At 57.8% G+C, this 24,548-nt stretch overlaps 2 protein-coding genes and 4 pseudogenes across 2 annotated transcripts, besides 16 other annotated features; all 6 read right to left on the reverse strand.

The window, feature by feature from the left end:
- Window positions 1-1,965: part of a sequence feature (heterozygous, non-Esmeraldo-like haplotype) that runs on past the window's edge.
- Window positions 1,966-2,047: a sequence feature (haploid, Esmeraldo-like haplotype).
- Window positions 2,048-2,598: a sequence feature (heterozygous, Esmeraldo-like haplotype).
- Window positions 2,599-3,255: a sequence feature (areas merged during assembly that could not be assigned to a particular haplotype. This can correspond to areas where the two haplotypes were merged or to regions with more than two copies in the genome that were merged during assembly.).
- On the reverse strand, window positions 3,016-13,374 carry Tc00.1047053507911.30 (dispersed gene family protein 1 (DGF-1), putative; the record flags this gene model as incomplete). The annotated part of the gene is made up of 1 exon (XM_807095.1): window positions 3,016-13,374. The coding sequence occupies one exon, from the start codon at window positions 13,372-13,374 to the stop codon at window positions 3,016-3,018; it is 10,359 nt and encodes a 3,452-aa protein (XP_812188.1).
- Window positions 3,256-3,612: a sequence feature (heterozygous, non-Esmeraldo-like haplotype).
- Window positions 3,613-17,358: a sequence feature (areas not merged during assembly with more than two copies in the genome that could not be assigned to a particular haplotype).
- Window positions 8,392-8,442: a microsatellite.
- Tc00.1047053507911.33 lies at window positions 14,494-14,940 on the reverse strand (annotated as a pseudogene).
- Window positions 16,568-17,380, reverse strand: Tc00.1047053507911.36 (annotated as a pseudogene).
- Window positions 17,359-18,087: a sequence feature (heterozygous, non-Esmeraldo-like haplotype).
- Window positions 18,088-21,529: a sequence feature (areas not merged during assembly with more than two copies in the genome that could not be assigned to a particular haplotype).
- Window positions 18,262-21,150, reverse strand: Tc00.1047053507911.40 (annotated as a pseudogene).
- Window positions 21,205-21,262: a sequence feature (GA-rich).
- Window positions 21,305-21,326: a sequence feature (AT_rich).
- Tc00.1047053507911.50 (hypothetical protein, conserved) lies at window positions 21,390-22,157 on the reverse strand (the record flags this gene model as incomplete). Its single annotated transcript, XM_807096.1, has 1 exon — window positions 21,390-22,157. The coding sequence occupies one exon, from the start codon at window positions 22,155-22,157 to the stop codon at window positions 21,390-21,392; it is 768 nt and encodes a 255-aa protein (XP_812189.1).
- Window positions 21,530-24,548: a sequence feature (heterozygous, non-Esmeraldo-like haplotype).
- Window positions 22,268-22,287: a microsatellite.
- Window positions 22,387-22,842: a mobile genetic element.
- Window positions 22,658-22,679: a sequence feature (AT_rich).
- Window positions 22,735-22,755: a sequence feature (AT_rich).
- Window positions 23,902-24,548, reverse strand: Tc00.1047053507911.60 (annotated as a pseudogene; the record flags this gene model as incomplete).

The following is a 24,548-nucleotide window of genomic DNA, read 5'->3' on the forward strand; positions in this document are numbered from 1 at the left end:
CAGCATTGCAACAACCGTGACAACACTGAATGTGTGTGCGTGGGAAAGTGTGCGGACCCCACAACCATGCAAGAGAATCTGCCCGGCCGCCCATGCGTAAGACCGCACCCGTGTGGAGTGTCGTCTTCCACACATAAAATTGCGGCAAAATATGATGTGTTGGATTCTGGCCCTACGGCGGCGGACATCTTCCTCGAAACTGGTGAGGAGAGAGTCCACAGTAACCCCCAGGATCTTGTGGGACTGCCTGTCGCAGGGGTGCCGTCGTCCGGCGATTCTGAAGAACCCCATTACAGGAGTTTCGTGGTGCCCTGCATTGTTTATCGCCATAAAGGATATCCTGTCCAAGAGTGGAAGACCCTTGGCTCTTGTCCACTCCGAGATGGCATTAAAGAGCGGTTGCATCGCCTCATCCAAATGAGTTATGCCTGGCACGGTAGCCCTCACGATCACGTCACACGCATAGACCACAATTTCCGCAGTGATAGTGTGATCAATGATCGGAAGGTGCACAATCGGGGGGGCAATGGCTGCCGGTAAATGCGTTGGATGGAAGCTATGTCCTAGGTCATCGAGAAACATTTCGAGTGGCCACGGTCCGAGGAAACACCCTTGAGGAGCACCGCACGGTAGCAGTGCCCAGGCAGAGTAACGTCCAATACAGAAGGTGCGCCCACGTCTATCTGTCAGCCAGGCGAGCATAAACCTCTGCTGTTACGTCGAGACACCCAAGGACAGTGTACCATCCATAATGTGACGGTGTGAAGCCTTGCAAAAGCCGTCAGTAAAGCCTAGGAGGGCCGGTATGCTCTCCCGACATGCTTTGCTGCTCCTGCTCGGATGATTCTTGCACCCAATTTCTCGCCCGCTTTCAGGGGTCTCCATGACGAGACGCACCGGGACAGAGGTCCTCGTTTTTCTCGCTTCCACCGTCGTGCGGTAACAAAGAAAACCATATTTCGCGTCACGCGTTGGCCGTGCGTAGCCAGAAGCGCACGTTCCAGAGCCAACCGTTCACAGACACTCGAGAGCAATGAGGTGATGCGGACCGGACGGTCGCCTTCGGCTGCATCCGGTGTTCTTCCAGGTTTAGGAGGCGACGTCAAAGTGCAGCGCCCCCAGGACGCCGGAACTGTTGTGCGGTCCCAGAGAATCCTCGTGTCTGCCCTTGCCAGACGTGGTTCAAGGACATCGCTAAACGTTTGTGGAAGCCAAAAAAAGATGCCGTCGTTGTCAGGCGCCGACGTTGGCCGGAGTTGTTGCAGGGCCCACCGCACTTCCCACACCGTGACTGCCGGGACGCTGTGCGGACCGTATACCGGCAGCTGCACAGTCGAGGCGCTGTTCAAAGCATTCTTCTCGGAAAACACCGCGTTGAATAACGCCGCCTCCTGTCGTGTCGTAGATACCTCTCGCATGCCGTCCCAAAGTTCTGTGTTCGATGAGGGGTGGAGCCGCAATGGCCTCTATTTATTGTTCCCGAACGCCATCGTCTCTCATTTTCCCTTTTTGGCATTGGGGCACAGCAGCGGTCGTGTTGAGAACAGCGGTTTAGAATGGAGTGGGTATTTGAGTGCCCGTTCCAAGAAGCCTGCCTCAGCCGGGCTCTCCGTGACGCGATTACACGCAGGTCAAATATGGGCGTCCGTTACTCTAGGCAAACAGATCAATGTGGGACGCTGTGGCAGGGAGCGCTCCGTGATGCCGGAATCTATGAGTGCCAACATCCGATCATCTTTCCGCGGAACCCCCGGCATCAACTTATGTGCGCTGAGTCAAAACTGGAATGCAAAAATTACGGGAGCAATAGCTGTGCCATGGGTGCTGAAGGCTGTTGGCGGCATTCCTGCATTGGAGAGGAGACATCCCTTAAAGGCTCAACAATCCAATATTTACTCACCCTGCACGCTCAGTATTTGGGCTGGCTGGCCTTGTGGAGCGGAAACTCCAGTACAACAACTGCCACGTCGAGCAATGAACTCCCCGGCAATGACGACCACGCCGCTCTTTCTTCCCTCGTGCCTCCCCAAATAAATTCGATGGCCTGCACGCCAGCCACCATCGTAGAGCACGTCCGTGCCCACCAAGTGAAAAAGTGGAAGAAAACGCCAATCCCTCTGAAAGGAGAAACGCAATGAAAGCCATGACACACACACACACGTTACGCAGCCACTCAAAATAAATTTGGTTGCACGTTAATCCGTTGCCAGAAAAAAACAAAACTAGCCAATCGTGCCACGTGATGCATTCCAGCGCTGCATCATCCACGGCCCCGGCGTTCCACGTGACCACATGAGCAAGTATCAATCGTGGCAGCGGTGCGCTCAAAGACAAGCACATCGTGGTGCTGGAATAATTGTGCCTGATGCCGCTGCTGCTAAAAAGAAATGGGTCGCCCCGTGCACTCGCTCTGGCAAAGCAGGTGGGCCTCAGAGAAAAGGCTCGCACCCCAATACGCAATCCCACTCAAAGGCCCTCTTGTGAGTCTCGGTCCCCACAATATTACTTCGTCGCCTTGCCGTGAGAATTGTGGTGCCTCCTGCATAATAATTTGAGTTAAAGCAAAAAAAAAAAGAGAAAGCCAATTACTTCCAACAAGTGGTTTGTTAAATCCGTCCTGCACTGCGCGAAATGTGCGTCAAGTCCCGCGCACAGAAAAACACGCCGTGACGGCAGGATAAAACACAACAGCAAGAATTGCGATAGCAGAAACGAGCGTGCCCTCCCACACAGTCATCGTGCAACAGGAGAGAGGAATGTAACCGCTCAAATTGAAAAAGTAAAAATATTCAGACACCAAAAATCAAAAGGCTGCTGGTGCAGTCAACGATAGATAGCTGTGGTGCGCGGCAAATACGTGACCTCGCGCCCTCTCCTCAAATCAACCAGCTCCAAACACTTAATACTTCCGCGCAGTGCACGTCAGATGGCGGCGTAGCCGATCATATGGCTTGCGCTGGATACACAGTCGAACAGGCTCAGAGTGTCGGAGCGGGTGTCACCGGCCACAGACTGCTACGGCATTGCGGGTTGTCGGTACGACAACGCAACGGCGGTGCCTGAGGCGTACGACAGTGACGTCATTTCGTGGAGCTTCTGCGTCTCTTCGTCGCTCTCCTCGCCACCGCGCAGCAGCGCCTCCAGCCCTCCACGCCGCGGCTCGCGCAGCTCCTGCCAGTGGCGGTCCTCCGCGTACCACACAACGACGCTGTACACAGTGACCGCAAGCACCACAGCAGTCAGCAGCAGCACGATAGCCGCGTACGCCCTCGCTCCACCGTCGCTCGGCGCAAGGTGGTTGGCCGCACTCACCAGGCACAGCGCCGCAAGGAGCACAAAGCCCGCCGCGTGCATCACCGTCAGGAAGGCCGAGCGCATCATGTTCGTGAAGGCAACCACGCCCGCACCCGCAAGCAGCACAGCCGCCATGCAGAAGTACTGGACGTGGCAGCCTCCCACGGGCGACTGCACAGCCGCAATCAGGCCCACCACGCACAGCACCGACAGCTGGAACACGCACCAGTACACGTGGCTGCCCCTCATGTTCGTCAGCAGGCCGCCGTACATCCGCTGCTGCGCCGCGGGGTGCCAATACCCGACAGGGTACAGCAGGCGCTCGTGCAGCGGCTTCCTCGAAAACTGCCAGTACCTCGTGAAGCTCGCGCCCGTGTGGCGGGCAATCAAGTAGCACACGCCAGCAGGAAACGCCGCACCGTACAGCACGCCAACGACACCAATCACGCGGTGCCACACGCGGGCACCGGGCATCGCCAGTGAAAGAACGGAGCCAAAGAAGATGCCGAGATGCATCGCGTGCGCCACGACGTACGTCAGGCTCGGGAAGCGCATCGCCGCCCACGCAGTCGCCGCGTCCACGCCGCGCCACCGCTGGAAGGCCGCCGTCACACCGCAGTGCACGCACCCGAACACAGCGGCGAGCAGCGCGTTGCCCACCACCATCCACAGCGGGTCAAGGGCAGCGAACACCGACAGGAAGTACGGCAGCGCAACGGTGCTCGCACGCTCCTGCGCCAAGGCGCATGGCATCCTCGCAAACACGCCGAGCGCCTGCATCTCCAGGACGGAGCCCAGCCCGCCGGTCACCACCACGGCAACAGCCGCCGCACCCGCAACAACGCCGGTGATCGCCGAGAGGGCGCTGGTGGCGGCGGGCAGCGTGTCGGACCTGATCGTGAAGGACCCAAGCAGCACACCCCTGCAGCCGCCGGACACTGCCGCAGCGTCGCAGCGAATGAATATCGTCTCGTCGGCAGCAATGAAGTAACCGCGGTGCACGGAAACAGCCAGCTCCAGGACGGCGGACGGATTCGTCGCGTTGCGCATCCACGTCGCGTTGCTCAGCATCGCTCCCCACGGACCGCCAAACCCGCGCGGCTGCGCCGTCGACACCGGCACGAAGCTCAGGTGCGTGCCGAGCTGCGGGTCGCTTGCCCAGCGGAACGGCGGCGGCAGCGCCACCATCAGCCATGTCGGGACGGCGCTCCCACCGCCGCGAATGTCGTTCTGCGTCAGGCTCCCACCAGCCGCCGTCGTCGTCACAGCGAGCGTCGGGCACGCCAAGTCGCTCCACCACAGCGTGCTGCTCACCGACGCCGTCGGGGTCCGCGTGGGCGGCAACGCCACCGTCTCCGTCACCTGTAGGGTCTTCGTCGGCCCGTAATGCGTCTGACTGTAGTGCGTCGTGCTCAGGCTCGGCGTCCACGTTGAAGTCAGGCTGCGCGTCTCCGTCAGCGTCGCCGTGTGGCTCAGCAGCGGCATAGCGGGCGTGCGGTTGCACCCGTCCACGTGCGGCAGGTACACCGGCAGGCAGTCGCGCCCGTACCCGCCCTCAGCACAGCGGCAGCCGCACGACCCCGACATCGCCCTCGTCGCAGCACCAAAGCAACTCACTTCGGCATCGCACACGCCACACGCCACGGGGCGGAATTCCCCGATGATGCCGGCGGACCTGTACTCCATCGGCTGCAGTGTCTTCCCGTTGAGCGTCAGGCACCCCACAACGAACCTTCGGCCGGCGCCCCCAAGCACAACGGTGCCGTCCATCACGACGGGCCCGCTGCCAGCGTTCCCGTGGAGTGTCAGCGTGCTCTGCGCGAGGTCCGCACTGCGCGGGTACGGCGGCACCGACAGAAGTCTGCCGCGGATGCTGTTGCCGCGCACCGACAGCCACGACCCGGACGCAAACGACGCCGACCCCCGCAGCTCCAGCAGCGCGCCATCGGTCAGCGCACCGGCGTTGTCGTTCACCACGACGGCGGACGCGTTGGCCTCCACACCGCGGTCGAACACCAACCCATGCGCGGCGTACACCTGGCTCCCCGACACGCGCAGCACAGCGCCCCCAGACGCAACCACGCGCGCACTCGCGTACAACGCATATTCGCCACCGAGCACAGCCGCGTCCAGCGCAACACCGCCACCGACAAGCTCCAGCACAGCGCCGTCCACCACCACCGTCCGCCCACCAGTCATCACGGTCACGAGGGCCACGCCGGACACAACCAGCACGGACCGCACGAGCCGCAGGCCAGACAGCACCAGCACCGGTGCGTACGGCGACGACTGCGAGCCGGGAAGATACACAAGCGGCGTCGGCCTCGTGGCAACCAGCAGAGAGTCCGTCACCGTCAGCACAGACCCCGCGGGGAACGTGCCGGTCAGCACAAGCGCACCGTTCAGCGCCTCCACATCGCACACCGACAGCTCCACCGGCCCGCCCTCGTCGCTCCCCGCCGCCACCGCACCGCGCAGCCCTCCACCGCCCATCACGTACAGCACGGCACCGTTCAGCAGCGACACGTTCTGCACAACAATCCGCACGCCGTCTCGCGCCATCCACGGCACGTAGAGCACAGGACTCACGCCGTCCAGCACAACGTGGCGCAGCGTCACCTCGCTCGCACCGGCAGGCACAACGAACACCGACCGCAGCGTCACGCTCTCGCGGAGAAACACACTCGACGCAGTGCCCGCAGCGGGCGGCAGCGCGGGAGCTCCCACAGGCACGCACGCCTCGCCGTGCCCACCGCTGCCGCACAAGCACACGCACACACCGTTCCTCATGCTCGCAGACGCCGTCCCGGGCGCGTAGCAGTGCGTGTCCCTGTCGCAGTCGTCGCACCCAGCAACGTCGATGCTCCCAGCGTCGCCAAAACCAGCCGCAGCGTACTCCTCCGCCGTCGACAGGACACGGCCACCGGCGTCGTTGCACGCCACCCTCAAATGCGCCCCAGCCGCAAGCGACAGGCTCAGCGATAGCATCCGAGGCAGCAGTGCTCGGTTGCGCACAAAGCTCAGCGTGCTCCCAGCAGCGGTCACGGCGCCAGCGGCGTAGAGCATCTCCCTCGAGACACCATCGTGCACGTTGCCCTTCGCCAGCAGCATCGACCCACCGGCCAGTCTCACCGTCGAATAAAACGCCACCGCGTAGTCCTCCGTCGACGAAAATTCGCTCCGCACAAGCGCCACAGCGGAGCCCGACACGCTCACAGCCCCACGCACAGACACCGCGTGCCTGCACAGCAGGAAGTCGCTGTCAACAAACGCCACCACGGAGCCGCCGCTGGCAGCAACACCGCCCTCCACCGACACGCACAGCCCCAGCGCCGTCTGCACCAACAGCCCGTCCACGTACAGCGCACCACGCGACGACAGCGCCACGCCGCCAACAACCAACACGCCAACAGCGTCACGGAACACAGCCACCACCTGCGTGCGCGCAATGGTCAGCACGCTCCCAGTCAGTTTCACGCTGTGCACCACGAGGCACGCGGAGGCGTCGCCAAGGCCGTAGGCGCCGCCGTACACAACGCGCCTCTCCGCAATCAGCACCGAGTCCACCACAGTGACGCGCGAGCCCGGCGGGTAGCGGTTCGCCACCACCACGCCGCCGCCGGAGCGCGACTCGAGCCCGCTGATCAACACATCGGCGCGGTGTCCAGCAGGCGGGTCGGACCGCCACCCAAAAACGTACAGGCTCGCTCCGTCCAAAAACGTGCAGCTCGCCAGCGTCACGTTGCGCACGCTCCCTGACATCGACTCCACGTCCACCACGACGTCCGCCGCAAAGGTCACGCCAACGTAGCACGCCAACGACGTCCCGAAACTGACGTTCACCTCCACATCCACACGCACGTCCCGCACGCACAAATCAGCGCCGTCGGTGCTCGGTGGCTCGGGGACAGCAACGGGCAGGCACGCATCGCCGTAGCCGCCCTCAGCGCATGCGCAGGCGCAGCCATCATTCGACGCCGTCGTCGTGTACGCGGGGAAGCACGACGCTGCGAGGGTGCATGGATCACTGCAGCTCAAAATGTTGGCGTTGTACACGGACGGGATGATGTATTCCACACCCTCCTCGCCGTTCACTGTGTTGCACGCAGCCACAATCGCTCCGTTTGTGATATCGCGGGACCTTTTGGGTATCTTTATCAATGTTGGCGTGCCTGTGCCGTACATGAATTGGTTGCCAGACACAGACACCGTGGAGTCGCGGAGATTCACCGTGGGGTTCAGGACTGCAAATGCATCCAATGGGGATTCACGGCAGAGGTTGCCGCTCAGCTGCAGCCAGGAGTTGTAGTAAATGTAGGAAGGGTAGCTCGGGAAGAACGCGACCGAGCTTCCCTGCATGTCGTTGCCCTGAAACACAACCGCTGACCGAGACTCCACACGTAATGCCAAAATTAGTAATAAAAAGTACCTCACGGGCCTCGTCACAAGATTGCCTCGGATCACCACGGCAGAGTTGTTCAGTACACTCAGCGATGAGGATTGGGCAGAACCCTCAAGATGTATCAGCGTACTGTCACCGCCAGCCATATGAAACGTGTTGCCCATCACAGCAAACACGGAGCGCCACAACAACCTCAGCGAAGATCTGACGACGTAGATGGCGCTTGATGATGCCGTCACGCTCTGAAACACATTGCCACTGAGCACCACCGCAGAGCTGTTGGTGATCACCAGCTCATTCATCGCAACACACGACGGACTGTCAACGTCCAAACCCTGCCGAGGGATCAGCCTCGTGACCGTAAAGCGGTTCCCGCTGATCGTGATGTTCGTGCGCGGTGGAAACACACCCTCCGGGCTGAGCAGCGCGTCACTAAACGTGTTTTCAGTGACGACGATGTGCAGCGCCCCCACAGCGGCGTACGCGTTGCCCAACAGCAACAGCACGGCGCCGTCCCTCCACGTGCATCCATCGAACGTGACGTTCGCCACTTCGTCCGTCATCGCCCCAACCAGCACCGTCAGGATCATGCCGCGCCCGCTGAACGTCACATTGCGGTAGCACAGCCACGACAGCCCACCGCCCACAGCCTGCGCCACCTCGGGGTACACCATGTCGCTGATGCACTCACCAACCGGCGGCGGTGACGGCGTGGGCGGCGCTGGCGGCGTGGGCGGTGGCGGCGGGCCAGCAGGCACAGGCGCCGGGACACACACGTCGCCGTGCCCTCCAGCAGCGCACTGGCACTTGCAGTCAATGACCGCCGTCGTCAGCGGAGCAAAGCAGTCGCCGTCCTTCGTGCATTCCCCGCACGCAGCAACCGTCGTCACGTTGAAGATGCTGTTCAACTCCAGTTCTGCCGCCGTCGTCACCTCCCGTCCCGCGACCGTCAGGCACCCAGCAACGAACCGGTAGCCGGCGTCGGCCTGAGATAGCAGAGGTCTCGACAACCCCGTCGAGCCCATCTTGCAGCCCTTCAGCGTCACCACACTGCTGTTGTCAATACTCACAAAAGCGGACTCAGTCTCGTAGAGCATCGCACCCACTCCCACGTCGTTGTCGCGCCAGTCCAGCCAGCTTGACCGCTGAACAGTCCACAAGTCATCGTTACAGATGGCGAATGACACAGAACCGCTGTTCCCCACCACGCGCAGCACGCTGTGATCCGACGCGCTGAATACTTGTTGCCGATAAAGCAGGCTTACCCCGGAGAACATTGTATTGTTGAGCAGTGCAAAAACGGAGTGATCACTCACACTGAGACTGTACACGTAGAACAGATGCATGTACCCATCAAAGCTGCAGTACCGCGTGAAAAACGAGCTGCCACCCACTAGCGTCAGCGTCCCGATCGAGTACAAACCAAACGCATCACGCTTCTTTGCATGCGCCCGGACGTTGCTGACCAACAGCGAAGAAGCAGTCAAAACAACGTTCTTCAGCATCACCACACTCACCGTTCTGCTCACAATGCCCGGTAATTCAACCGAAAAGGTCTGCACCGCGTCAACCTCCGTGACGGCGATGTCGCAGTGCTGCGGGAGGGCAAGTGCAAACACAACAACGGAGGACCGCATCACCGTCCGGCTCACGCGAATCAGGACGCCGGCTGACTTCGCCGCCTCAGCACCCCCAACAAACCGCAGCAAAGCACCCTCAAGAAATGTGCACCCAGTAAGCGTGATGTTGATGGGGAGATGCAGCGGCATACTGTTGAGAGAGAATGTCAACACAGCACCCACGCCGCTGAATGTCACACCCACGTAGCAGTGGTGCGTCTTCCACATGTTCAGCGCGAGGCTCGTCAGCGTCTGGTTCACCACGCAGCTCGTGTCGCCGTCAACGGCTCTCTCCGGCAAGGGCGGCACAACCTTGTCGGGCACCTCGAAGGGAAGACACGACGCGCCATGCCATCCGTCCCTGCAGCTGCACGAGCACGAGCTGCGGTCCACCAACTCCGTCCCGGGCATGTAGCACGCCGCGTCGTCATTGCATGTGCCACACCTGAAAATCACCACCTCCTCCGGAAACACACCGTCGTACAACGACACCTCCTCAGCGCCCTGCAGGTTGCACCCAAACACAAACCGCGCGGGTAACTCAACAACTGTCTGTGGCAGAGAAAGATCAGCAAAGGGATAAATATCGTCCACCTGACGGTTGTTTGCAAGCACCACAGTGGTGCCGCTGCCCGACAGCTGAACCTTTTCCCAGGAATACGGAAAACTCAATACTGAGGCTGCACCCACGCTGTTTCCCTCCACACGCCACTGCGCACCGCCCTCGAGTGTCACAGAGTCAGGCACACTCACCAGCGCAGGATCAAAAACTTCCGTCCTGCCAATGAAAGTGCAGTCCGACACCCGCAGCAGCCCCGCGGACCCCACGATGGTATTCCCAAAAAGAATAACGCCATTGACTGACCTCATCGTGTTGTTCTCCACGTCAAGGTAGCCTCCGTTCTTCACATCAACAGCATGAACGCAAACAGATGATTCCACACCGTCATCCTCCTCTATTGTGCTCAGCGTATTTCCCTTCACAATGATCCCGCCACCACCAACAAAAACAACACTGAGTAAATAAACTGCGTACCTATTCCCCTCGATGTAGTTGTCGAGTAGCAGAAGCGTCATATTCGCACTGAGAGTAAACTTCACAAATAAAATGGCATGGTTCGACGTTGTCGCAAGCGTACTGCCCACCAACAGTATCTGGGAACTCACACCAAAATCACCCCTAAACTCCAGCTCACCAAAATCCAGCATCGAAGATGTCACGTTCACGTGCACACGCACACCACTCCCCTTGATCAACAGGCCCACGAGGACGCACTGCAGCAGCGTGATGTTGAGTGCCTGTTGTGGCGCGTCAAAATGCGATAGATCCAGAACAATCGCGGCGGTGAAGGTCACGCTGACGAAGCACAGACCATGCACACCGGGATCAGGATCGTCCACGGAGCTGATGCTGCCACCGTGCACGCAGCGGACCTCCGTGTCCCTCGCATCTGAGAGCGGAAGCCGTCCTAGGCCATCCGGAACCGCAGCCGGCAGACACGTGTCACCGTAGCCGCCAGCAGCGCACACACACTCACAGCCGCTGATGCTGCTCGTCCTCGCAACAAAGCACACGGCCTCCACGGTGTACGCACCACAGTCCAACACTGTCACGGGTGCTCCAATGTTGAGGTCGACTCGGTAATCCGTCACAGGAGAGCCCCTTAGCTCGTTGCACACGCCGTAGATGATCGGGCGCTGGTCGGATGGTGGTGACCAGTTGCTTGTCATATGCGCAATGGTCGACGAGTACGAGCCGTACGTGAATTTGTTGTGAAGTATCGACCACACACTCCGATCGCGGAACGCCACGCCGTTCTCCTTGACCACGTACACAACGTGGGCGGTGCGGAACTCGTTGTCGCGGTGCACCAGCCAGCTGCCGCCACTCACAGTCAGCCTGTTTGCCATGAGCATGGCAAAGCCGAGACGGAACGTGCTGGACACAATCTGCAGCACGCTGCCGCCAACCACCGCAACGTCCTTGAAAACAAAAGCACCTTCGTAGTATTCGATGCTCGGCGCACTCCACGAGCTGTTCTGTACGGAGAACACGGAGCCGCCGCTGACACGCAGTTCCGATGAAAGAGCGTACATCACGTGCGTCCGCGAAATAACGACGCAGTTGTCCATGTAGAAGACGCTGGACAGGTTGGCGCCAAGGCCGCGCTCCACGAGAATCGCAGCGCACGATTCCCCGCCACACACCAGCAACGACCGCGTCATGACAAACCGTGTCGACAGCAGACGGACGCCGTCCAGGACAAGCGCGGGGCCGTACCGGGATTTCTCGTGTCCACGGGTCGTCGGCACGTACTGCGACCCGCCAACCGTCGCGCGCAGCGTTGAGTTCGCCAGCAGCACACTCGAGTGCAGCGGCATCGCGCCATGCAGCACAATCGTGCCCTCCAGCGACGTCACATTCGTCATGTTGACGAGGGCGTGCGGCACCAGGCGCGCCGTGCTCTCGCTGAGGCCACCAATCCGCAGCTGCGCGCCACCCGCAAGCACGCAGTGGCGCAGCGTCACGTTCAGCGCGTCAGCGAACGCATCCATCAAGCGCAGGTCCACCGCCACAGTGATCGGCCCGCTGAACACCACCGAGTCAAAGCACGCCGTCGCACGCCCGCCGCCAACCGTCACCGACTTCGTCAGCGTCACGCCACTCACGCAGTCCTGCGAACCACCACCGCCGCCGGACCTCGCAACAGGCACGTCGAACGGCAGGCACGCGTCGCCCACGCCGCCGGCACGGCAGCTGCACACGCAGTCGGAGAACGACGCCGTCAGCGCATCAAAGCACGCCAGCGCAGCCGCACAGCCGTCGCACGGCACCACGCTCACGGAGGGCAGGCCGGCCATGCGGTAGTCGCTGCTGCTCTGCAGCACCCGGCCGCCGGCACGGTTGCACTGCACCGACACGGCACCGCTCGTGATCGTCGGCCCGGAGACAAGCGTCGCGCCGGTGGCAGAGCAGTGCACAATCGACACGGCGCCGCCGCTCAGCGTCACCCCCGACAGCGATGCCACCGACGACGCCTCGCCCACCGCCCACACGTCGCGCAGCTCCACCCACCCGCCGACACCGATCGTCCCACCGTCGCAGCGCACCAGCGAGGACGCAGCAGACCCCTTGACGCCCACGAAGCGCAGCACCGAATCAATCACCGCGAGACCCTCGCCAAGCACAAGGCCACCGCCGCTGCTCACAACCGACACGCTCGTCACGGAGAACACCGAGTGGCTCCGCAGACTGAGACGCGACGAGGACGCCACATGCATCGCGGACGCGGTCGGACCGCCCGACGCCTCCAGCGACACGCCGTCAAGCACCACCGCGCTCAACAGCAGGTCCACGCCGCCGCCAACGTGCACCGCCGACCCGCCCGCCTGCAACGACCTCAGCACAGTGTTGCTCACACGCAGCTGCGTCTGCAACAGCGACATCGCGTGCAGCACAAGCGGCGACGCCACCGCGTCCGTCAGCCCGCTCAGCTGGGAGTAGCGCATCGGCCCCGCCGTCACAATCGTCGAGTCACGGACCGTCACGTTCGTGTGTGCCGGCAGGTTGTCCACAAACACGAGCGAGCAGTAGTCGCCGGACAGCCCGCTCACGCTCACCTCCAGGTTCCGGTCACTCGCCGGCTCGCCGCTGTGGCCCCGCACGTAGAGCTGCGCACCGCCGTCGCACACGCAGTTCCTCAGTTCGATGCGCAGCGCGCCGGGAAGCTTCGCCGGCACGTCGAACACCACAGCCACGCCGTTCGTGATGGACACGCCGTCCATCAGCACCGCGTCTACGGCGCGGCCAACCGTGACGGCTCTGTCCACCGTGCCGCCCCGCAGTCGCAACACCACAGCATGCACCGCGGGCATCCACACAGCAGCAGCAGCAACAAGCGCCAACACAACAAGCAGCGCCGCACGCACAGCCGCAATGGCCCTGTGCCGCACACGGTGCCGGCTGTGCGGACACGCACCCACCGCACCCCGCATCCACCGTCCCAAACACGTACCAATAGAGCTGTTGTGGCGTGTCGCACTCGCCCCGTCGACCATAACACCTACCTAGCAAATCCCTTCCTACAGTTGGCAAATCCAACAACACTATTCCGCCAAATCGTTATCACACTACTAAACCTAATACTGCAAGTAACTCCTAACACCTTGAAACGATAGCTGTGCTGGTCAGGCAAAAGTATCTTTAACTGCACGCTCAGAAAAAGAATAAGAGGCGGCAACAACAACAGTAACCAGACACAGTGGTACGCAAAAACATCCGGTCATACACAATCCCCGTCACAGTACAGCCACCGAGACAAAGTCGCGCTGACGCAATCAAGTCAGTGGCACCATCGCCCTCCCACCACCCACATAACCCCACACAACCACCATGCAAAGTGGCGGAATGTCGGCAAAAAGCAACATGACCACTGGCACCGCTCCTTTTACCGAATGGCTCCATCACATGGCAATCCCGATGCCGTGCACGACACACAAGAGCCGAGGCAGACCACGTGGCAGCGTTACGACCGCCAGCCATCAAGCGCGTACAAAAGGTGTTGGCGTTGGTGGTGCGTAAGTGGAGTGGAGAGCTCGCCGGCCCCCAGCAGTCAAAGCGTCGTTTCTAGTTCACGCAAGTCGGCATTGCACAGCAAGCAGCGGCACCATGAGCACACGGCATTGCACAAAGAAGGGAACAAAGAAGTACGGTGACGGCAATCAGACACGGGGGAAAAGGTCCACGTCGATTGTGCGACCTGTTGACTCATAGACGACCGGTTTGTAATCACGCCACTGCCCTGCAATTCGTCAGTCAGCAGTGGAGTGTAAGGATGATGAGAGGGGTGGGAGACGCAGTGCGGTCCTCATCCATCTCTGCTAACTGTGACACCGGTGACGTCATCCCGTCAGGTCACCTGCAGCAAAGACCGTCGTCGTCAGCGGCGGTCAGCGCCTTCCCTCCCCCACTGGGGCGCAACCCCACCAACGCAGTCGCTCGCCCACTCCCCCACCAACACAGCAAGGGAGCAACGGCAAAAGATGCCACACGCACGGCAAGCACGCAGTCGCAGAGTCTCACAGCCGCCAAAAAAAAAAAAAAAGACTCTCTTAGATTTCGTAGTACCCACGTATTCTCGCACCGTTTGGGTGGTCTTGTCAAACAGGAATGCTCAATTACAAACAAAGCACGCAACCGCAGGGAGTCGCTCCGCATCGTGGTGCAGCAGCTGGTAAAGGAGGCACGAGCCGGCAGCCATCGACTTCCCGATCCCGGGCGTCCCAATCAACACACGCCGCCCAGGCGTAAATTCCGTCCCAACGTGACTGCCGAACCATTCGGTTACATCGCCCTTGACGATCCGCCACACTCGCTCCACCCCACAGTTCACATTGCAGTCACAAATGGATTCCTCCTCCCCCACGAGTACGTCCATCCCTTGTCCGAGGTGCGCGCCATCAGCCTGGGACGTGGTGCACCGGATTGCTGCACGCCGTCATCCTTTTCGAGGGTTCGGCCAACTGCCCTGTAAGTCCATAACTTCGGTGTTCCCCTCATAAGCCTCACATCCATTCCCTTCCACTCGCCGCCAGGAACCCCCACAACATTATGCCACCTCGCATTGTACACAGACTCTTACAATCCCTGCAGCATTTATCCTTCCACCCGAATGTAAATAGCCCACATTAAACGCCGCACCTCATTCGCCCTTCTGCGAGTCGTAGCGGGTTGATCCGTGTCGCTGTGGGTCTCCGGCCTCGCTCCCCTCCGACCATCTCCCCGCCGCACAGTGGACGCAGGGCCCTCCTCATGATCGCCATGCACTCTCTTGTGCTTTCCACGCATTGTTTCCCCTTGTCCCCGCAGTTGGCTCGAGTTAAAGCCGAACACTGACCACCAATCAAAGGAGAATAAGAGAGAGATGGGGTAACTAGGCACAGACATGACGGGCAGCCACAGCAAGAGAGTCATCCACACAGTATTCGATAAAAACCACATGCACGAGGACCACCGCAACGACGGCAAGTGGATTTCATCCACCCAGCACAGTGTTGGTGAGAGCAAACAACAACAACGTGGTGCGCACGAAGGGTTCGCTCACGCATCCCGCTCGCCACGGTCCGCACCCCTGTGGCACCGCCGACACCGCACACACTCTGCAAGAGGACGTGGGCATATCGTCACGGACACACGAAAAAACACAAGTGGGAAGAGAATTCGGTGCAGCCACGGCCACACGCAGACACACAAATCACACACGCCACAACAGCGATGCATCATGGTAAGTTCCAACACAACAGAAAGGGGGGCAATTACATGCTTTATGGAAAATCCCCGCAATTCACGCGGCATAAAAGTGCCATGACGTTGCCTTTTCCCATTGCATCCGTCATTCATATTCCCAATGCGTAACCCTGCAGACATTACCCCTCCATCGTGAAAACAACTGCCTCGTTGTGGTGTCATCGCGCAGCCATCCGCCTGAGTAAGAACAAAGGGAAAATCAGGCGTCCGTCAGCCTGGAGGGAGGGAGAGACTCCACCGCAGCGTCCTTCAGGAAGCAAACACTCCGCGGCCAGTGCCCGGTGTCGTGTGCGGGCTCCGCGAGAATGTTTTGGGCAGGCCGCTGTGCCACGCGTCGTGTCCCCTCGGAACGTAACAGCAGACATGTTCTCTTCGGGTCGCACTCGTGGCGGTGGTGGCATCCGCTGCCTCGCTGCGTGCTGGTGGCGTCGAATACGATGCTGCAGTGTGAGTGAGCGAGGGTGCCCGACAGGAGCGGTGCTGCGTTGGGTGGGCAAGGCCCTCCGCGGCGAGACACCCAGTGCGACCCTTGACCGCCGCGTTCACGCACTTCCCTCCCGCTCCTCTCCCTCCATCCGGCAACCGCACAGCCACAGGCGCATTGTCCCCGAAGCAACACACAAGTGAAGGCGTCGTGGCATATCTCTCGAGAGAACGGAGTGACAGCTACACGCTGCGGTCATCATGCCAACAAGTGTGCCCTCGGACAACTTTGTTTTGGGGCCACACGCACACCACGCAGGGATCAACCACAGCAACGCACAAAAGCGCAATCAAAAACATTCGCCCACCGTCACCGCCACCGCACATCTACAGCAGAGACACAAACACGCAAAAGGCCAAACTCCGCCGCAGACGCACAATCACGTGCGCCAACAGCTGACAAAAGGAGTCTCTCACCTCGTGTCCCTTCGATGTACCGGGAGGTACCGCATTTCGGATCAATCATGCTGCACGCTGTGCGCTGCACACAAAATGAGAGAGAACCGCAGTGGACCCCCTACCGGTGTCTCTCCCTTCTTCATGTCCACAGAAGAAAGCGGCAAGCAAACACCAGTAAAGAATAAGAGTGAGAATCATGCTTGGGCACCGCAATATATTTTGTGCATTGTGTGCGTGTGCCCGCACGTACGATGGGAACACACACGGTGCGAGTCGGGCGAGATCATCGTTCCAGCTCGCATCTCCGCCAGGTGAGTCGTTGACGGCTCCACCCCGCTTCACGACAGGTCGAATAACAGTGCACACGTAAGTGGCTGTGCTCTGCATTCACATGTGGCTCCCCTTTTGGGTCCAATGTCGTCAGGTGGTGGAAAGAGACGAGTCGCATTATCATTCCTCCATTTGCTGCTGCCGCCTCATTTCCCGTAAAGAGCCACTGATCCCTCTCTCTTTGGCGATAAAGGGTTCTCACGCATGAGATGTGTCCTGCCTCGTGTGGCATGAGGAACAGCAGAGAGTCCCCAACGTTGCCAATGCGGGATTGGCCGTCCAGTGCGGTGAATACAACGCGCCGGATCTGTCGGAGGATCGTCGTGCACACTTCACTCCGCCCGTGGCAGATACAATCCTCGGGCAGCCACACCTGTGCAGAACAGAACACCCTTTTGGAGAACGCCGAGCAGCTCCACCGACGTGTCGGAGAACCTCACAAAAAGAGGGCCGGTCAACCTGCGGCACATTACCGTGCAACTTTAATACCTTGTCAGCGAGAAGAGCATTTCTACCTGAGAGTGTTCGCCCCATCGTCATCATCATCACTGCTCAAATCATCTCAACAGGCAACAATGGCATCGTTCTCGTATTGCTCATGCCCGTTGGCCTCCTCCACACGCCGCCTCACGTCCGTGTGAATAAAGTCTCGTCATGCACAGCGATGCGCCCTCTCGTTTCAGACAAATACCAATATTTTATAGTCACCAAGGTAGCAGTTCGGTTCTCCCTCCACAGGCACACCTCATAGAGGATGTCCTTCTGTTCCCTTTGCCGAATCAACGCACCGCACCCAGTGGATAAGCCATGGTAGTTCCACCAAAAAATAAGGGTTCGACTCCCACAGTAGCGAATACTCTGTGTGATATGAAACGCACAGTTTGTTGTGCTAGTGCACCGCCTCGACGGCCGCCTCGCAATGGTGCAAAGATGTCATTGCCTCTACCTGAGTGAGGCCTAAGCCCCACATCACACGCACACAGAGAAGCACACGGCGCATTTGAAAATATATTAATATTTTTCACGGCACATCTATGGGAAGGGGCACCACCCCCGTATGCATGTTGGCAAAGCAACGGCCCCACAACGGCGGTGCTAAAAAAAAAAACGCATCCAGAAAAAGAGGAAAAAAGAAGAAGGGTGTGGAACCCCCACATGAAATAATAGATAGCCCATTTCAAACTGGCAGCAAAAAAAAAAGGGAGGCAGCAGTAGTACTATCAGTACTGGTGGTGACCATCATTTCCCTTTTTCTTCCCTTTACACGCTAATAACCCAAACACGTGGGGTTCAAAAGTCCTTCTCACACGAAATTGTGCGGCAGTTAGCCTCTCTCCAACCAGCCGCCTCAATACATCTAAAAGAGCACACAAGAAAACCACAAATAACCATGGGAAAAAAAGAAAAACAATAAAAGATCCCACGGCATTAGTACGGAGACGGAACGACACGCTTTTCGCACAATTAGTCGTAAAGTTGGCCGGAGCGGAACAGATCCGGGCCCGAGCAAACCCGGACGCCACAGGCGGTTATTGTGCTCCGTTGAGACTTTTCAGCCAGCTCCTGTTCCAGCCGAAGGAAGAGGGCTGGCGGAATGTGGTTCTCGCCGCAAAGAGCTGCTGCATCGGGGGCCAAAGAAACAAATCCTCGCATATTGCGAATGTCAGGTGGGCCACACCACCGCATTTCCACGTCATTATCGCTCGGCTGCGCACGCGCGTCTCTTCACGTACCCCGTCGTTCCTCAAGAAGCCTTTCCGCAGGAGTCCTCAAATGCAGTGGACGCTTGAGAGCAACAAGCCAAGCCTCGCAATCGCTGCCAGCCTCACAAACCACCTCCAGTGATTTCCCATCGCGAAGCAAAAGTGCGAATGCGCGGTGGTTGTTTGTTCCAAGGCTGGACGGAGCGATGTTTTGCGTGGGATCATGGCGGTGCGTCCCATTGTCAAAAACTGCCTCCTGGCGTGTTTTTGCCAGCTGTGCCTCGCCGCTGTAGTTCACAAATGAGGTTGTGGACAGGCCGATGAGAACTTTTCTGATGTCACGTATCCACGTGGTGACTAAAGGCCGTTTGCGATTTAACGGGAATCCCTGATGGTCCAGATCACAGGAATGAATACGTTTGCGGTCCTCCGAGAGAAAATATAGGCGTCTGCGAGCATTGCCCTTGCTTGATGTCTTTGTCACGCAGACCCCGTTGCGTAAGTAATTCAGCACCTGATCCACAACAGAACTGAGGTGGCGTTCCGTTGCCTCGGCGTCATGCAGTTTTTCATTTTTCTTTGCCACTTAATCATCAAGCATACGCTGTCGATACACCTCGAGTCCTCGTCCCAGCCTCTCCTTGTGGACCCGTTCCTCTTCAGCGCTGGGCCAAGTATGTCTGTTCCTCTTGCGCGAAGACCTCGTCAAACTGGCGTCGAATGATGCCCGTCTCCTCCGGACTCACAGGAATGTCTTCAAGGGAAATGAGCTTCGGCAAATACTTCTCGATCGTTTTGATGTCGGCAGCAAGAGCCCTCTCGGCGGCGTCCTCCCTGGCTGTCGCCTGCTCGCGCTTCTTCTTCCGCTCCTCGGCCAAGGGACGCACCGGTTCCGGGAATTTTGCATTCACTTCCTTAATCTGGTGGATCCACTGCCTCCGCTGGCGGCGGCGCTCCTCCCGGACGGTCTTTCGCACCGCCTCAATAGAATGCCGCTCCCGCATGACGGCCTCTCGCCCCTCGCCCCGTCAAGTTGAACCATCTCGAGCTGCTGCTCCCTCGTCTCAATGGCGCTCTGCCGTAGGCTGAGTCCTTGCTCCAGCTGCTGCATCGCCTGCCGCAACCTCTCCGAGGCACTCTCCTCGTCCTGTTTCCTCGTTCGGATCTTCTCCACCGTCTGCTCGTGGTCCCAATTGCGGCTTTCGCGGTCGGCCTGCAGAGCACCGCTCTCCCTCTTTTTGGCCTCCAGAGTCCTCTCAAGTTCATCCAACGTGGTCCCACTTCTCTGCTCAAGCTCTTTGATCATCCTCCCCGCCTCATGCTTGGCACGCTCGCGAACCACACTCAGCTGCCGTTCCCGCGCCTCCTCACGGTTGCTCTCAATGGCGTTGATGCGCTTCATCCCTTCCTCCTTTATGTCTGAAATGGCCTGTTGGACCCATAGATACAACGCCTGTGGTCGTACACGGTACGGGCAATCATGAGTTCATCCCGCAACTCCATGATGTCCTGATCAGGACGCCACTTGTCAACGGCAAGATCCCTTGTGGTGGATCCAATTCCGGTTGAGCCAAGAATATTGCCCACACGACGAGTCGTGGAGAGAAAATGGAACGATTCCTCCGCCCGCACGGCATCCGAAAAGGCGTGAGCCAATAAAGCCGTCTCGGTAGAACCAGTGAGGCTATTGTTGCGGTTGCCTTTTTCCGTGTTGTACGCTCGGCGCAACAACTCACTGAGTTCTGACATGCCGAAGGGAATGCGCAGACGACGGCGGCGAATGCTGGAGACAATTCCTGCTCCCGACACCAGTGCTCGTTGGGCCCCTTCGTAGTGTAGCTGCGCGGCGGCATCAATGCCACACAAAGCGGGCCGTCCGGCATCTCCCAAGGCGACAAATGTCAGGGAGTTTGCATCCATCTAATCTGCAAACTCCGCCTCACCATCATCGCGGTAAAGCTGAAGGACGACGGTGTCGGGCAAATAGGAAGGCATTGCCTCCAGCTCAGGCGTTGGCTGCTTTTCACACAGCACGGGGAAAAAGTATTTCTCATAGTTTTTGACAATAGTGTCCATCGCCGCTCGAACGTCGCCGGCCGATGAGACACGAATTCGCGCCACCATTCGCACACGAGGTCCCTCCCTCACGGAGCCCACAATAACTCCGAGCTCGTTGTCGGCGTCAAGAAGGTCTGCGCGGTGCTCTGTTGACCCAATGACGTAGCACGAGAGGGCAAAAATGTCCTTTTTGGCGCCCAGCCGAATAAATTCAGTGATGACTCAAGCAGCATATCCTTCTCCAGCTGCAGAGCCGTACATGAGATGTCGCTTTGGTGACGAACACACGCCGTAGCTGAAGGCCACCATGTTCTTGTGTTCCTAAGTAAAGTTGGAGGCGGCAGTGGCAAACAGTTTTCGGAAGAGTGTACTTGCGTCCGGCCTGTCCAACGCCACATCGACGTCAAACGAGGCCTTAGCAACCGAAAATCCGGCATCCCTCAGGGGCTGGGGGCAATTGAACTGCACCGTGTTGCCATCCACTCGTATTTTCGCGGGGAGCGGCGAGGACGGCGTCGTGGTTTGGTGGGATCAAAAAACGACCTTCGTCTCCATTGGAAGGATATCACTTCGAATGCTGCGCTGTGTGTTTGTTGCATGCACACACAGGAGGGTCAAAGACAGGCAGAAAGCAAAGAGGAGAGAGAGAGGGAAAGGGAAAGGGAAACTACACTGTAGATGCAGTGTAATGGATGCACACTAATTCAAGAATAATAAATATTTTTTTTTAACCCACAAATAAAAAAAAATGATAATAATGATTAAACATCACACACACACACACAGACGGAAGATCAAAATATGACTTGTGGGCTCCATGCTTTGAGGTGACGGAAAAGAGCCCGCGAGAGCACAGAAACAATCAATGCGGCAATGGCCAGGAACCGGCTGGGATGACTGCTGGCCGTGATGCTGAAGCCCCGCACCATCCAAAGAAGAAAGAGAAAATCCACCACAACAACCAGCGGAATGGGGATGCGCCACACCAGGAACACGAGGTAGCCGACCTTCGCTGTGTAGGCAAGGCTCACAGATGTTGCCCACGTGGTCGTCGCATCATCCTGCCCAGGGGCAACGCCGCGCTGTGACTGAACGCCGATCCAAACGGCAGCAATCAAACAGAGAAAGTACTCCATAGAGGCGTACAGGAACAGCGTCGGCCACGTGTCAACGTACATCATCAGCGGCAGCATATCTGAACGGAGACTTCTCACAAGCTGAAAACTATCTTCCCCACTCAAGTTGCCGCCCGGCGTTGCTGGAAAAAAAGCTTTCCTGTTCCGTATGTCGGCATAGACCGATGTAGTTCGCACAACGTAGGCCTCAATCAGGCAGCAAACAAGTGACGCAAGAAACAATGATGAAAAAATCCCTCTCTGATTAAACAACACATGCATCCAGGCACGTCTTTCCAACAAAACAACATCAATCCACTTTTGAACATCAGCGAATTCATAGTACTTGTCGCAGCATCTACCGCACGACACGCACTTCTCGACCATTTCCGTCTCGGGATGAACAATTCTCTGAACAAAAGCGCTGCATTCGATACACCGGGGCATGCGTCCATTCCACACCCAGCACCACACACTGACAATAATAAAGTGAAGAGGGAAGGGCATACGCACACAAACACACAGAACCGCCACCCCAACATCCGTGGGACCACAACAAAGAAAAGAAAAGAAAAGACATTTCATCCATTTTGGCTTTTCGTCGGCCAGTCAAGTTTTACGGGACCCACACAAATATTCATCTCCCGGCAGGATGAATGGAAAAAATAAAAGACTGAATAATCTTCTGTGCCGCTGGCCGAATCCTGAAATTTCTTTTAGAAACCAAAAAAAAGGTAGGGGAAAAAAAGTGGGGTTGCCGCAGAGGTCGTTAATTGCCTCAATGTTTTCTTTTGTCCAATCAATAAATTCGATTGACCGTTCGCATGGTCTTTTGTCCTCAGTTAGAAGCTGAAGGATAATTACGTACGACGCGGCAGACTTTTGGGGTCCTCCGAGCACAAGACCCCGCCGCGTGGTGGGAATCAAAAGGGGTTGGGTGGGATGGCAAAATAAAAATAAAAATAATTTGCCTATTCGCTTTCTGCTCTCTGTTCCCCCTAAAGTTGTGTTCTTCCCACGTTCGTAAAAAAAAAAAAAAATTATTGTAAAGAAGTGAATTCGTTATTATCAGAATTTAAAATTAATTGAGGCAGTCAGCTTTCCTCTGTGATCATTCTCCTCACAAGCTCCTAAAAAAAAAAAGTGTAGGGGTATCACACTTCCACAGATGACGTGCTCTCCTGCGTGGCACGCAGTGGAATGTGTTGCCGCACCACACGCGCGACGGTTATGGCAGGGCTTGAAGGATTCGTGGTATTGAAGGTGCCCTCTCGGACAACAACACCGCCAAACTCCCCTCCCACATTCTGTTTTTCCTCGTGTTTTATAAAATAAATCCGATGGTCGGCATTGCGATAACACGTGCTCTTCAGACCTCATGGTGTTACGACTGTGTCCCAGCAGGACGCGGCCGGTCAGGGCGCTGGTCGATGCCGTCAGCCCCGTGGCCACGCCAATAACTCCGTGAGGGAACCATCGCAGCGCTGTCAGTCCGCGGGTGAGAGGATTCGGCCCTCCACACAGCAAAGGCACACACCGCCCGCATTCACCCACAATGGACGGGGAAGAGAAGGGACACACCGCCACCGCCTCCAGTTCAATCCCACGGCCAACGGGATACGGCCACAGCCCCGCAGCCAACAAACACAACGCACACGGAGCAAGCAATCACCCAAAAAGACACACGCGGAAGCGGATCATCATCCACCCATGACACGGCGCCTCAGTACATGCGGTCACACGGAGCACACTGTTTCCTCAATAGAACTTATGCTTCGTCCATCCCTTAAAGATGCTCTGTTGGTGATGGGCCTTAGAACACAATAGAAGAAAATGGACAATGCGGTAGTACTGCGACACCGCCAGCCACAATGATTCCCTCATACCGAGGCAGTTTTCCAGTTATGCCTCGTATGCACACACACAATTAACACACTATATAAAAGTCACCCAATGTTTTTCACCAGAATCCAAACAACCCCTTTCCCTCCCTAATTTATTCTGTCACTGTTATGTTCGATAGCGTTGGACATTTTGGCATTCGTGTGCCTTACTGCCGTCTGGTGCTGGTGCACCCGCACCGCATGCTCATACACAATCATCCAAAAATAAATAAATTCCACAATATTTTTTACCACAAATCAAACTGTCTCGTTCACCTTCAATTTCTTAATCTATTTTCCTATTATTATTATTTTTTGCAGACTTCGGAGAGCTTCTTCTCTTCAAAAGTCTCTGCATGATATTGACACTTGGTACTGGCGCACCTCTTCCTCACAGAACGCCGAATCTCATGGCCTTCATCGCGGCTCACATTATTGGTATTGACGACATCACATCCCTGCCAGTCACTCATCGGCGTGCTGTCTGCGTGCTGCTCATAAATCATCCCCACGACATGTCTCGGGATGATTCCTCCCAACCACTAAAATATGCCTCCAGACACTCAGTGAACTGCCGCACAGTGCTGGCGGTGGTGTGGTGCCCACCCGCCGTGGTCATCCGCAGCCCAACACCGTCATTGGATTTGACTCCGAGAAAAAAAAAAAAAAAAAAGGCGTCCACCAGCGGAAAGTTTGTGGCCCACGGTTTGTACAGCACCCCGTGCTTCATTTTACGGATCGTTTTTTCATATTCACTCGGCAGCAAACCTTCATCTCCCTTGGGATGCAATTCAGGGCCAACTTCAAGACGCAGGGCTTTGCTTGACGTCCTGTTGGCGGCCCAAACTCCGTGAGTTTCGTCGCCATTGCCTTGACAAAGGCACTCTCCGTGAACGATTTCAAAGCAAACCATCCAAAAAATATGGGCGAAATATTATCATTCGACGCCAACATC

Source organism: Trypanosoma cruzi, genomic scaffold (assembly GCF_000209065.1).
Source record: "Trypanosoma cruzi strain CL Brener 1047053516539 genomic scaffold, whole genome shotgun sequence".
In the NCBI taxonomy this organism is placed as follows: domain Eukaryota; phylum Euglenozoa; class Kinetoplastea; order Trypanosomatida; family Trypanosomatidae; genus Trypanosoma; species Trypanosoma cruzi.